At 41.9% G+C, this 15,084-nt stretch overlaps 1 protein-coding gene across 3 annotated transcripts in view; it reads left to right on the top strand.

The window, feature by feature from the left end:
• Positions 1-15,084, top strand: part of LOC118220129 (vesicle-fusing ATPase) — a 61,758-nt gene that overhangs the window by 19,412 nt on the left and 27,262 nt on the right. For 2 of the 3 annotated variants that reach the window (XM_035403772.1, XM_035403771.1), the window contains exons 2-8: positions 929-1,014; positions 3,511-3,610; positions 5,217-5,256; positions 11,055-11,221; positions 11,736-11,843; positions 12,201-12,276; positions 12,752-12,907. In XM_035403772.1, the coding sequence (XP_035259663.1) occupies positions 929-1,014; positions 3,511-3,610; positions 5,217-5,256; positions 11,055-11,221; positions 11,736-11,843; positions 12,201-12,276; positions 12,752-12,907 (733 nt within the window). Of the gene's footprint in view, positions 1-928; positions 1,015-3,510; positions 3,611-4,393; positions 4,402-5,216; positions 5,257-11,054; positions 11,222-11,735; positions 11,844-12,200; positions 12,277-12,751; positions 12,908-15,084 lie in introns of all 3 variants that reach the window. The other variant, XM_035403773.1, reaches the window with a different exon arrangement.

Raw genomic sequence — 15,084 nt, 5'->3', positions numbered from 1 at the left:
TTTTAAAGACATGCTAATTTAGGCTAGAGTTACTTGTACTTGTAATTGTTTTTATTATTAGTTTGGCCTGCGTCCTTTTATGGAAAGTGCAAATTCCTGTATAAATGAAGTTATCATTATGTGAATACTCTTAACTGAAGACTACTATCTTAGTACACTTGTGAATAAGCCATTTCTGGTATGTGCAACAGAAATCACTTGTGAGGCATCAGACCTCAGCCAAACTACATCAAAAATGGGGTATGCGCCACACGGCAAGGGATGCATCTGCTCTGTGGAATCCTATGGTAGCAGTGTGAAACTGCTATCAAGTAGTGAGCAGCTGGGGCTGCCTGTGCAGGGCAGCGGGCACCTGCCCCTCTGGTCAGAATACCAGCCAGTTGCCGGCTGCCAAACGTGCTACACAGTGAAATGTCCAGTGGTAATTGAACTCTAACAGTGTTAATTTAACTCTTAATAGATAGCATTTGGTCACACATTCCAAGAGTTTAATTAACACTGTTAGAGCTGAATGAACACTGGACATTTTACTGTGTACGGAGGTGACTATTTATGCACCGGACCACCAGATCATGAAGCACAGCACTGGAGAAGGTGACATCTTACACAAACGTAAATCCAGCCTTTACAAATACTATCTTGAATGCGGAAGCTCTCTGGCCCACATCATCTGAGCCTGGAGATCTTGCGACTTGATTGGGACTGATGAGGGGTTTTAAGTGAATGAGGTCTGATTAGAATGCATTTCCCAGCTTTGCACATGTTGCTTCCTGTGATGTTCGTGGCTTTACAGAGCACATCACAAAGGTCACTGTCAACACGAGTAAAATGCATCTTACCTATATTATACATTTTACACAAGGGTGAAGCCAGGCCATGGTAACTGCTCTGACTCTTTCTTGTTTCTCTTTCCCTGTCGCTCCTACAGACTATGCAAGCCGCGCGATGCCCGACAGACGAGCTGTCGTTGACAAACTGCGCCGTGGTGAGCGAGAAAGACCTGCAGTCCGGACAGTGAGTACAACTCTGGACAGGAAAACAACATTCACTGTCCCTCTTGGCAACCAGAGGCCCATATAGTAATGCAGAACACTAGATCATAGAAATTTCTAGATCAGCCTGAGCTCGGGCCTAAAACTGCTGTGCAGTTATTTATCTGTTCTTTTTCATAGGATGATGTGCTCCTCTCAAGGCACATTTTAAATATATGTAATATTTTTCCTACACCTCAATGAGAAGGAACTTTTTTTCCTATTGATGAGCAGTGCAGGATTCTTTACACGGTCCAAAATATTTCTAATTGGAATTTATGCACCTGCAGTAAATTGGTTTGGCCTTGCACCTGAGCGATTGACCAATCTATTATTGACCAAGATAGCTGAGAAATTATTATTCATAAATGAATAGTATCTATTCAATGCATATCTTTGTTCACTGTCACTTTAGGTGCCAGATCGTGTTATTGCCTTTAATTAGGCTACTTCGAATGGGCAAACATGAGAACCCGTACTTTTGCTGTGTTCATTCTAGTGCTAGATATGGTTGAGTGTTCTCATTTTATTGCTAAGTTCACAGACGGTACGGTCCTGGGAGGGAGCAATAACTGCACTATTTAGTCCTGCTCGATTGAAGCAGGGAGTGGAACCACATGTTTAATACAGTAAATGTGCATATGAGCATTGCTGTGTGTGAACGCACAGTAGCAGCCCAGTAGACTGCTGGTAGGGCCTGCGCAGTGAGCTACTTGCCCAGTCAGCAATGAACACCACCAGCTTTGAGGTCTGTGCACCAGCTGCATGATATGATCAACTAAGGGTAAAATGGATCAAAGAAGGCATGGCTCAATAATGTATCTATAAAGATGAACTGCAACAAATTTCTACATTTCTGGAGAACAACAAACTACATTGTTGGAAATCAGCAGTCTGTGCAACATTACATCAATTACATTATTAGAACTATTAGCGACCAGTTCTAAATGCGGTTGTGAGTTCTGTTACTTCTGTTAATTTTGTGAATTCTGTTACTTGTACATACTGGAATGGCCTTTGCTCCTCTCAAATGTGCATGTAAACTGGCACGTAACAGCAGTGAGTATGATTAGTCATATGGTTGTTAAACCAAAAGATGTAAGTATGACCATAGCCTTTCTGACACTCTCCCCCTTTTTAATATTCCTGCTGAATGATCTGAAACGAGATGCCCTTGCCTTTGTACTGCCCTGTGGCCCCCCAAGATCAGCTGTGTGGTTTGTGTCTGCTGCAAAAGCAGTCTCTTTAATTCTCAAACCCTAAAAGCTATGCCCATTTTCTTGTCAGCTTAGATGGGATTGGCTGCGAATTTAAGGCACAAGCACACAAGGTATAATTCTATCCGCAGTGTGTACGCTAGCTCTGCCTTTTGTTTAAAATCAACTGCAACCAGTTCATGACCTTTCCGTCTGGCCAATACTGCACTGTGGCAGAGGAGAGAGAGCCTGAAATATTAGCCTGTGCTTTCACTTTTACAATGCCGCTGCTTTGCAGTGGCCATTCATCATCCACATGGGTTTTCACTGCCCGTTCAATGAGCCAATAGACCAGTTTTACATTCATATGGATTCAGCAGATCAAGGCTTTTGGCATAGAGCAACCGGGGCTTTCTGATGTCACCGATCTGTCAGTTAACCAAAGGGTTATTGTTTCATCAGAGGGGTGAACGCCAGGTCGTTTGACATGTTTTGTGATGATCCTCTTTATTCAGGAGTCGGCAACCCTGGTCCTGTGCCAGTGATTTGGTTTCTGTTTCTGGGTTCTGTTCGATCTGAGCTTGATTAAACCTGATTCATGAAAATTAATCCAGTTATATACTTATTGGTTTTGATGGAACAAAAACCAGGACCATCTCTGGCACTGCAGCACTAGGTTTGCTCTAGATCTACAGAGGCAGATGCATCTCAGATTGGTATTGATTTGCAGTGACAGATGTGCATTGTTTATTGGCTTGTGACCCTTTCATTGAGTATTGACTGACCTGTAATTTTATCCATATGTTTATAATGCTAATCATCAACTGGAAAAATGTAGTCAATTTGGAATTTCAACTACAGTTTAGAGCTGCATGATGAAATTATTTTTCAAAACCTTCCATCCTTTGTTATTGTCAGTGTTTTCACATTAATTGAGATGTGTATTGTACAATTTAATAGTATTTAAGATCAAGCAATCAGTTCGGTCAGAATATTACTCCCCAGCTAGTTAGCATCACCACTGAATCTGAAAAAATAGGAGTGATATGACCCCCCTGTTGCATAGACTGTGTAGGCTCACATTTAGGAAGCCATAGAGTTGAATGTCTCACTGTTACTCTGTGGAACACAGTGTTCTTTTGAAGCGAGTGCTTACCTTGATCCATTTGGTTGCATGAATGTAAATTTTTTTTTCAGCAAGTTAGCATGCTTAAGGTAAAGTAATGTAAACAGCCACACCTGTACACGCTGTGTTTTTCATTCTTATTTTTCATTCCCTGCAGGCATGTCGTTGTCAAGACCACGCCTGCCCACAAGTTTGTCTTCACTGTAAAAACCCACCACAGTGTGGTGCCAGGCACCATTGCCTTCAGCTTACCGCAGGTGGGTGGTGTCGTTTCATCTGAAAGCCACCAAGCACCGTTTCACTGGACACATGCACACCTCCATTCACTGTATTAACATATGCATGCACATGTAGGACTTTTAGGAATAGAATGCTGCACTTCCTGAAAGATTAGTCAGTCTTTATTAATTATTGAAAATAATCTCTGCTGAAGAAGTTCAGTTGTATCAGATGCAGCCACAGCTTGGTGAAAATTAACATAGTTTTTTAGTTTACAAAATGGCTGACAGAGTGGTGATGAACCATTGAGGGTCATTTGTATTTCAGTCAAAATTGGACATTTCAAAAAAGCATACTGTAGTGCTCTCTGTTTTTCAATTAATCTAATCTAATTTGATTTCACTTATTAGTTTTGACTAATATTGTATACCGTAACAAATCCTGAGATAAATTAAAAAGAATAATAACTTAGTGTGTCCTGACATTTTCCATTTTACTGACATCGAAGCATCTCGAGATATTCAAGTTTTTATGAATGGAGTATGTTCTTTTTTCCTTCAAAATAATAGGTTTCTTTGAAAGCACTGAGATACTGTAGCTGGACACGTTCATGAAAAACATGATTGAGGTTATCTCAAACTGTTTGTTGTAACGTTTTGATATTTTTGGCCGTGAGCTCTGCCATGTTGCAACACTGGGACACGACGTACCTCTTCAGCTGTTTTAGCAGCCTACCTGCATGCACCTTTTCTCTCTTTTTCTGTCTCTGCACTAACTGCTGCTTCTGCCCGCTCCAACTCCTTCAATAAACATGACCGCAGCAACTCAGGTACCACAGTAAACCCCCTTAGACTGAATATATTTTACAGCCAGACCTGTAAAATATAATTACATCATTATGAAGCATTAGTGGAAACAGAAGTCAAGCAGTTAACTGATCATCTTACAGTAGTGTTACCCAGTACAGTAGTACAGTAAACACTACTGTACTACTGTACTTACCACTACACTACCCAGCCTGCTGAGAATTGCCTTCTTGGCAGGACTGTTAATTCTGAAAAATGTAAGTTTATTCTCCCTTACCTGAATTTAGATTGGTTGATTGATTCCATTTTATTTATTTATTTATTTATTTTTTAAGAATTTTGGATTTTGTTTAAAACTCGGGTCACTATGCAATTATGACACTGTCCTTTCTTGCCCATACAACTGATTACAAACTCAAAAGTCACTGCTGCTGTAAATGTTCAGAGTCAGCCACAACAACTAAGTTGTGTATGTCAATATACTGTATGTATACGTACACTTTCAATTATAAAATTCTAAATACAAGGAATAATTTAGTATGTCAAAAAAGTACATACTTTTATTCAACGTAATTAAAAATGGCATTCATATGAACAGTAGTGACTCATGATTTGTAACATAAACAGTATATTTTGACATATTAAACATATATGCTTAATACATATATGTTTAATATATGTCATATTTTGTATTACATATTTATGTATATAGTTATAGGATTTACATTTTTGTATGTATTGTTCTTTTTACTTGTTTGTGAGTGCCATCTATCAAGAATTAGGGCACTTAGGTTAGCTCATAGTGGAGGAGGCACTGATGAGCTATTTCTTATTTCAGAGGAAATGGGCTGGCCTTTCCATTGGACAGGAAGTAGAAGGTAAGTCACAAAGTTAAAAATGTATTTATCCTGTAGTCACAGAGACAACAGTCTCCAAAGGCATTTAGCTGTGTGCTTATAGTACATCAATTCATCACATTCAATTAATAGAGGGTATGCACATGACGTCACAGTAAGTGGAAGTCACTGCCGTTACACCGACTGAGTGGCAGAAAGACTACTGAGTGGCAGCGTTAGCGGTCAGTTTGAATGCCGCGAAAACACAAAAAACACATCTAAAATGGGAAAGAGCTGTTGTGCGATTGACTGTACAAATAGCTCCAATTTCTTGTTGAATCTATCATTTTACAGACTGCCGAAAGCTAAAGAAAAGAGAAGCAAATGGATCGCTGCAATTCGCAGAAACAACTGGAATCCAGGCACCGAAACATGTATTTGTGGTTGTCATTTTGTGTCAGGTATGTTGGATTTTTGGGTAAAATCATACCTTAAGTTATGTACTGTATTGACTACTAATCAATTAAATATTTAGCATCTTTCATTTATATTCTGTGTAACTGTAACGTTTTTGTCAGCATTTATTAAAAAACATCCATGATGATGAGCCTTGTGTTCTACAAACAAAGGGGGGATGGTTAGATAGAGTTAGCTAGCCAAGCATATAAATTATTAAGGTATGATTTTACCCAAAATTCCAACATTCCTGACACAAAATAACAACCGCAAATCCACGTTTCGGTGCCTGGATTCGAGTTGTTTCTGCGAATTGCAGCGATGCATTTGCTTCTCTCTTCTTTAGCTTTTGGTAGTCTGTGAAACGATAGCTCCAACTTCTTGTTGAATGTCCATGGACCACTGGTTCTTTGGTAAGTTGTAAGGATCACTGTCGAGTCCAACTGCCTTTAATTTAAGCAGATAATTGTTTGTTTTACTCCCGGTTTTGCAGTTTCCTCTACTAAAGGCAGCCGTGTCGCAGGATGTTTTGCCACTCAGTCCCGACTGAGGAGGCGTATTCCGGTGGGAAAGTGACGTCAGTGCATACCCTCTATAAGTAATGCACCTTGAACGATAAGACTAATGTGCAATGACACAAAAAACATGGGATTGTTTCAGGCAGAGAATCTTCCTCTGAAAATATGAGAAAATTTGTAGAGTGAGTTTTGACAGCTGGTTAAACAGTGGCTTTTATTACAGAAGTGACATCATAATCATGTGATTTTTATAATTTCAAGATGTATCACTGTTTCCTGTACAGCAAGAGTGTGCTCGCAGTAACTGCTGTATACTATATTTTTTGATGAAGAGGCTTTGTACATTACATTTACAAAAGTATGTGGACACCTGAACACCTCATCCATATGTACTTCTCATTCCAAAACCATGGTAATTAATATGGAGTTATACCCCCTTTGCTGTTATAACAGCCTCCACTCTTCCGGGAAGGCTTTCCACTATATTTTGGAACTTGGCTGCTGGGATTCGCTTCCATTCAGTGATAAGAGCATTAGTGAGGTTGGGCACTGATGATGGGTATAAGGCCTGGCTCGCAGTCGACATTCCAGTTCATCCCAAAGATGTTTGATGGGGTTGAGGTCAGGGCTCTTTGCAGGCCAGTCAAGTTCTTCCCCACCAAACTCAGCAAACCATTTCTTTATGGACATTGCTTTGTGCACGGGGGCATTGGCATTCCTGTCTGAAACAGGAAGGGACCTGCCCCAAACCGTTGCCACAAAGTTGTAAGTGCACAATTCTCTAGAATGTCACTGTATGCTGTAGCATTAGGATGTCCCTTCACTGGAATGAAAGGGCCTAGCCCAAACCCTGATGAGCAACCCCAGACCATTATTCCTCCTCCACCAAACTTTACAGTTGGCACTGTTCAGGCCAGTTGAGTTGGCACCATGCATTTTTCCAAACCCATATTCGTTTATCAGATGGCCGGATAGTGAAGCGTGATTCATCACTCTAGAGAACATGTTACCACAGCTCCAGATTCCAATGGCGATGTGCTTTACACCACTCCAGTCGAAGCTTGGCATGGTGATCTTTGGCTTGTGTACGGCTGTCCGGCCATGGAAACCCATTTCATGAAGCTCTTGATGAACAATTCTTATGCTGACATTGTTTCCAGAGGTAGTTTGGAACTCTGTTGTGAGTGTTGCAACCGAGAACAGATGATTTTTACGTGCTACACGCTTCAGGACTTGGTGGTCCCGTTCTGTGAGCTTGTGTGGCTTGTGTGACTTTTGAAAAATTGCTCAAGCTCTCTCAAGTGGGATGGGCTGCATTGGTTAACTGCAACTTTCAAGTCTTGCCACAGATTCTCTTATTAGATTGAGGCCTGGGCTTTGAATTGCCCATTCCATTTATAAACCACTCCAGTGTAGCTTGGCTGTGTGTTTAGGTGGAAGGTGAACCTCCACCCCAGTCCAATGTTTCTTGCAGACTGAAGCAGATTTTTCTCTAGGGTTTTCCAATATTTGCCTCCATCCAACTTGCCCTCAATCCTCAATCCGAAATTTCCCAGTGCCTGCCGATAAAAAACAGCCCCGTAACGGTGATGCTGCCACAACCACGGTTCACCGTGGAGATGGTGTTCTGAGAGAGATGAGCAGGGTTCACTTTGTTCACACATAGCATTTTGCATCAATTTTGGTCTGACAAGAGAACCTGTTGTCACATCTTTGCTGTGTCTTCCACGTGCCTTGTGGCAAAATCTAAATGGGATTTGACGTGGCGGATTTGTAGCAATGACTTTCTCCGTGCTGCTCTTCCATATAGCACAGTTTTGTGGAGCGCATGTGTAATAGTTGCCATTTCGACAGCTTCCTTCTGAGTTACCATTGGCCCCTTGGTGGCTTCTCTGGCCACCACTCTCCTTGCCCAGTCGCACAGATTTGGTGGATGGTTGTGCCACATTCTGTCCATTTTTCCCACGGTGCGCACAACTGCCTGCTGCCGTGGGCTATGCGTGGCAAATTGTGGTCACTCACTCACCCATTCCCTCATGGACGACCTGAGAGGGCCGTTTGGAGGGACGAATGCGCAGGTGGTGCTTTGTTTAGTAGGACGCATGTGCAGGTGCATCTCCCAAAATCACTACTTCGAACGACACAAGATTTTTAAGCACAGCTTTATCGCCTAACGTTACTTTAGCTAACCCTAACATGTTAGCGTTTCGCCTACTTTAGTTGACCTAGTTAGCACGTACCACCGATACAGATGTATGGACACACGGAGGACAACAAATAACGTTACAGAGGTGAGGACATGCCATAGCTAGCTAGATATATAGGTAGCCATGTTTTACTCATGACACTTTGTACAGGTGCGCCGTGGATCAGGACAGTTTCGTGCTTGTTTTTTTTTTTAATAATGGATTTAAGTGTGCTACGGGGAATCTTCAAATTTGGGATTATTTAAAATCCCAAAGATTATTTAGGTGTCATAGCAAAGGGAAGAATGCGTATGCAATCAAGACTTTTCTGTTTTTTATTTGTAGTTGATTTTTTTTTTTTTAAAGGATTTGTTTCCAACATCAAAATTTTGTAATACTTTGTGTAGATAAGTGACAGAAAATCCCAATTAAAAATCAATCAATTTTAGTTCTAGATTGTAACACTATAATATGTCCAAATGTCCTTGGGGGGTGAGTACTTTCGCAATCCACTGTATAAAGAGCTAAAGTGGCGGTTCTTATATTGCGAGATCTTTTACTGCCCAAAAGACGTAATCATCAACTGTAAACCAATTTACATTTGAACCAACCTGTATCACCTGTGTTTAGTGGTCTGCCATTCAGAATTGGGCTTGAAGTGAATATATACTACAGATTAGACATGCCAGTCAGAGGAATTTGTTAAAAGTAATTTCACATCTTTAACTTACGGCTTAGTCAGCTCTTATAATTTACATGGGGGGGGGAGCTATTGTACAGGGTCTTTAAAAATGCTGTATTCCAGCTGTCAGGCACAGCTGAATAAGCCGTACTCCCCCTTGTGCCTGGCTGATCGATGGCCCACAGAAAGAAGCGAAGCCCCTGGGTGGCAGGGAAAGGGCCCTGGCTGATTGATCGGGACCAGGGGGGGAGATGGTCGCCCACGCTGCTCTGGTGTCGGCATCAGCCTGCGGCCTCGGCTTAAGAGGAAGCGATTCCTTCCGTACAGTAACCTTTCTGTTTCTTTTGTACCTCTGGCTCTAGTGCCCCCTGCTGACTAAACCCTGTACAGACCCCCTGTCATCAATATTAGGCACAGTACTGCGGAAACGGTTGTTAGGCACAGGGAATGTAGAGCTGCACATTTGTTCTTTGATCATGCGTGGTGATTAGACATTGCGGCTTCTGCTTCCGAAGAGAGAGTCTCCTTTCAGCAGCCTCTGCACATTATTGTCAAATGAATCTTTGTTACATGAAGGAACGAGTATAATCCAAACCTGCCCGATGGTAATTGGTCCAAATTGAATCATCTACAAATAATTAAAACAGAAATGCAATTTTCTTTCTTTACCTTAGGTGCAAACAAACAAGCTTGTCCGCATTATCAGATTTTTTGTTCTGTGAGGCTGCCAGGCAACTAGCCTTCCTTACTAGAGTTGCCATTCTGCAGAATGCGCTCCTGTTCACATACACTGTGTTCAGAACGATCAATTAGGACCTTTAAGTCGGTAGCATCAAAGGGTGCCTCAGTGAGAGATTTTTCCTTATTTTCCCAGAACAGGAAAATGCCTGCTTTGAATGATTTTTCTCTGAGCGGTTGGTCTTTTTCAAATAAACTTTTGTTATTGCCTATTTTTACTGGATCGTTTGCACTAAAGCAGATGTGCTCATTGGCTGATCCGTATAGATGGAAACCGCAAATGCATACTGTGCACTTGTTAACGAAATGCCCAAAGTGCTTTCTTGCATGTGATTTCATGGTGAACGGCTGTCGGGTATCAGCTTGTAATGAAATTTTATATTATCACCTCCCTCTCATATGTGGGATTGTCATCGACTATGAAGTGGGTGTCAAAACTGGCAGCTGAATCATATTCCCGACTAAAGAAAAGAATATCATGAAACGGTGACCACCTTATTAAAGGACGTTGCTACTGGACATTAATTTTATTTAACCTGGTTTTTTGAGACTAGTAATATTTTCTCAGGATAGACCTTGCAAGTCAGACGCATAGCAAGTCAATGACATTTCAAACAATAATTCATTCAAATGCTATTAAAATTTAGACATGAATTTTCTGCATAACCGTTGATTGTTATCGGTGCAATCAGTGATAAACAGATGATCATTTAAAAACAATCAAGATGTATGCTAGAAATTCATATTTATGTTTTTGAACTTTGACAGGGGTCTAGCGTCTTTTATTTGAAGCTTAGCTTCATTTATTTTTAAAACAAATTATCATATATGTCTATTCCATCGTGGAACAGCGTGTTCACAAATCATCTAGGTTGTGTTTCTCTGGAGCTGGAGTAAAAGCAAATCAATTAGGGGTAATTAACCATTGTTGATTTTGGGGGGAAATCAGGTCTGGTATTTGTATGCCTTTGTCACTCTGGCAGTTTGCAATGGTGATTCAGATTCATAATGGAGAGTTGCTGGAGTCAGTTCCACATTTGGCCTAGTAATATGGCAGTAGTTTTAAATATAGTGCTTTAACAACATTTCACTTGTGGCAATGCTACACTTGCATGTAAAACGTAGCCAGTGCAATTGCAGCCACCTATAGGGGCAAAATAACAGCCGAATTCTAGAGGTGACAGTTGATGGAGACTCCAAAAACTGTAGTCCTGGTAGTTTGCACTCTTACTTGACAATGTTCCCATCCACCCCCTGCAGTTGCCAGCTACAACTTTGACAAGTCCAAGCAGTGCGTGGGCACCATGACTGTTGAGATCGACTTCCTGCAAAAGAAGAATGTGGACAGCAGCCCCTATGACTCAGAAAAGATGGCCAAAGAGTTCATCCAGCACTTCAACAGCCAGAGCTTCACTGTGGGGCAGCAGGTACAGTGACAAGCAGGGCGTGGCACAGGGGTAGGCCAGGGAAGCGGAGGGTTAAGTGCTGTGTGTATCTACGCTGCTGCAATAGATCCTTGAGTCTCTTGCTTGCTTGCTGTCATTCAGCTTCTTATCTTCAGACTCAATCCCCTATAGAGGCCTGGGTTTAACCAACATTTCTCTTAACTTTAACCCAAAATTAAATCAAAATATTAGCTTTTGTCTGCTCAGATGCAGTGTGGTGAGTAAGTTATGAGAAATGCCAAACACGCCTGTTTGTTAACAAAGTAATTTACATATTTACAGCAAAAATGTATATGTTTGTCAAAGATTCATAAAAATGTTGTTACGATTTGAAATGGTTCAGGAAATTAGCCATCATGCTGAGTGCAGAAGCAGTAGAGACCAATAATGCTTTATGCTGTCAGTGAGTGTGAAGCCATTGTAAATCAATGCATCAGGGTGAACAGACCTAGAAGCCAGATTTACCATCTAAACTCTGCACCTCCTCTTTCTTCAGCTGGTATTCAGCTTTTGCGACAAGCTGTTTGGCCTGCTAATAAAGGACATTGAGGCAATGGACCCCAGCATCCTCAAGGGGGAGCCAGCGTCCGGCAAGAAGCACAAGGTACAGAGAACTTCCAGCATCACACGCTTAGGATCCAGCAGTTCTGTTTGCACACATTTAAAGTGCCTGCATGTGCCTGCTCAATGAATGCTACATGCCCTCATTCTGCATATCCATTTAATATTTCCGTGGTATGGATGTTTAAAGTTCAGAGGAAGTCTCTCATTGCGGGGGTTTGACAGCAATGTTCCACCTTGCTTTTCAACACACAAAGGATTTAATTGCCTAGCCATTGTGCTGTGCTGCTACCAATAATATCCAAGTATGTAATATGTTACTGTTGAAAAGTCAACATTCAGCTCAGATCTCTGAACATTTTGTCCTGGTCTGTTCTTCTGATGTACTTCCTCCCTGCAGATTGACATTGGTCTGTTGCTGGGCAACAGTCAGGTGATTTTCGAGAAGGCTGAGAGCTCTTCTCTCACCCTGGTTGGTAAGTGTTAATCCGGAGGAAAACTGCCCAGTCTGCAAATCATCCATGTGAACCAGAAAAAGTGTCACTATATTTCACTATATTTCAGTCATAGTACTTGACATAGAGACTAGCTTTTCATGTCAGTAATGCACTTAGTGACAATCATATAATGGTGAATAATTCTGCTGTTCAATAAAAACCATTTTAAAAAACATTCAGCTGTTGATGTTGATGTCCAGCATATTAACAAAGGTGAATAAATATATTCAAATAAAGAAGTTTTAAAATTTGGTGAATACAGGAATATCATAGCACTTGATTCATGCAACATTTGTGGTATTTGGATGTGTTGAATGATCACATGAAAAGTTCAACTTTTCAGCAGGCGCCATACATACAGTACGTGCATGCCTTTTCCCATGCATTTACCCCCTTATTCTCTTTTTTACTTCTACCCTCTATTTACTGTACCTTCCACTTCCTCTTCCTGTAGGAAAGGCTAAGACCAGGGAAGCCCGCCAGTCTATCATCAATCCTGATTGGAACTTTGAGCGAATGGGCATCGGCGGCCTGGACAAGGAGTTCTCCGATATCTTCCGCAGGGCCTTCGCCTCCCGAGTCTTCCCTCCTGACATAGTGGAGCAAATGGGCGAGTCCTTCTTCTGTGGCTTCTTACTCACATTCTCCCACTGTCCCCTCCCTACAGCCCTTCTCCCCTTCCTAAACCCCTCTGTCCCCTCCCTACAGCCCTTCTCCCCTTCCTAAACCCCTCTGTCCCCTCCCTACAGCCCTTCTCCCCTTCCTAAACCTCTCTGTCCCCTCCCTATAGCCCTTCTCCCCTTCCTAAACCCCTCTGTCCCCTCCCTACAGCCCTTCTCCCCTTCTTAAACCCCTCTGTCCCCTCCCTACAGCCCTTCTCCCCTTCCTAAAACCCTCTGTCCCCTTCCTACGACCCATCTCCACTCCTTAAAGCCCTCCGTTCCCTCCCTAGACCTCTCTGTCCCCTCCCTACAAACCCTTCTCCCCTCTCTAAAGCCCTTTGTCCCCTCCCTACAACCCTTATCCCCTCCATAAAGCCCTGTGTCCCCTCGCTACAACCCTTCTCCCCTCTCTAAAGCCCTCTGTCCCCTCCTACTACCCTTCCCCCTCTCTAAAGCCCTGTGCCCCCTTGCTACCACTCTCTTTTCCCCCCTACAGCACTTCCCGCTCTCTATAGCATTGTGTCCCCTCCCTACAAACCCTTCTCCCCTCCCTAAAGCCCTTTGTCCCCTCCCTACAAACCCTTCTCCCCTCCCTAAATCCCTTTGTCCCCTCCCCACAACCCTTCTCCCCTCTATAAAGCCCTTTTTCCCCTCCTCACAACTCTTCTCCCCTCTATAAAGCCCTTTTTCCCCTCCTCACAACTCTTCTCCCCTCCATAAAGCCCTGTGTCCACTCGCTACAACCCTTCTCCCCTCTCTAAAGCTCTCTGTTCCTTCCCTAAAGCCCTCTGTTCTCCCCCTACAACCCTTTTCCCCTCCCTAAAGCCCTTTGTCCCCTCCCTAAATTCCTCTGCCCCTCTCTACAACCCTTCTCCCCTCCCTACAGCCCTCTGTCGCCTCCCTACAACCATTCATCCCTTCTTATGGCTCTCTCCTCTTTCTATAGTGTAGTGCCAGCAGAAAGGCTGAATCTGATGGGTGATGAAGTTTCTTACTCTCACATCAGTGGATGAATTCACACACGCACACACACTCACACAATAAGAGCTGCCCTTTGAGGAGAGCTGTGATTAATGTGGTGACTGGAAAATGGTAGCCGTAATGAGCTGGTGGCCCCCAAAACCATAAAGGTGAGGATGTAATTGGACATTTTTGTGTAAAAGCTGGTGGTAAAGGTCTCTGCGTGCAAACCCAGAAAGATAATGTTGCATCAATGTCTCCCCAATGCCTACACCACTGTTTGATTTCAACAGTCCATTAAAAGGTCAGCACAGGAAGTGCTCTTATCCCAGGGGCTCAGAACATTGTCTCAGCTCTTTACTGTAGCTCCTCCAAGCTAAAACACCAGTGTCATATTTTCAACTGCTAAAATATTGTATTTTAATATATATATAGGACAGTATCCACCAACTCTTCTTAATCTATGTGATTAATAATAAATAGCATTAAGCAGATAGACAGTTAGGTTCACATGTGATCATTTTGGCCAAATGACGATATATGAAAGGTATTTCATAAGGGTATAATGATTCATCGATTATCTCAACCCATCAGTTGTAATTCCTGAAATGCAACTGCATAAATCTACCAACAGCATTTTTAAAATCAAGTCTTGACTTGTATCTGTCAAAAAGTATTTAAGATGCTGTGAAACAGTTCTTGCAATTGAACAAACTTCATCATTTAGCACAACACATTTACACTAAAATCTTGTTTAATCTGAATTTGTATTTTGCTGAACTTAAATATTGTGATCAGGACTGGAGATCATGGAGCTTACCCACGGTGTAAATTTTGCAGGTCGGGTGAAAAAATTTTTTTACTGGCTACAAGCCGGTCAGGCAAGTTGAATTTAGTCAAAGAAATTTTCTTCTAGCCCTTACCTAATCTAATATTTTTATATTTGAGAGAGAAAGTAATAAAAATAAGATTTTAATTCTCATTACAAGAGCAAAACACTTGTTAAAACAAACCTATTTTTTGTTTTGTGCTGTATAGGCCTGCCTAAAGTAAATGGTATCAATGACAGAAGTCTGCTGTCTAAATGCCTTTTTCCACACAACATGTCAGTGAGCTTAGCTTGAGCTAAATAAAGTCTGATTGGTTAAATGATCTGGACAGTAAA

The sequence above is a fragment of the Anguilla anguilla genome, chromosome 2 (assembly GCF_013347855.1).
Source record: "Anguilla anguilla isolate fAngAng1 chromosome 2, fAngAng1.pri, whole genome shotgun sequence".
NCBI lineage: Eukaryota > Metazoa > Chordata > Actinopteri > Anguilliformes > Anguillidae > Anguilla > Anguilla anguilla.
Note: the sequence above shows the minus strand (reverse complement) of the source record. Positions and strands in the feature narration are given on the sequence as shown.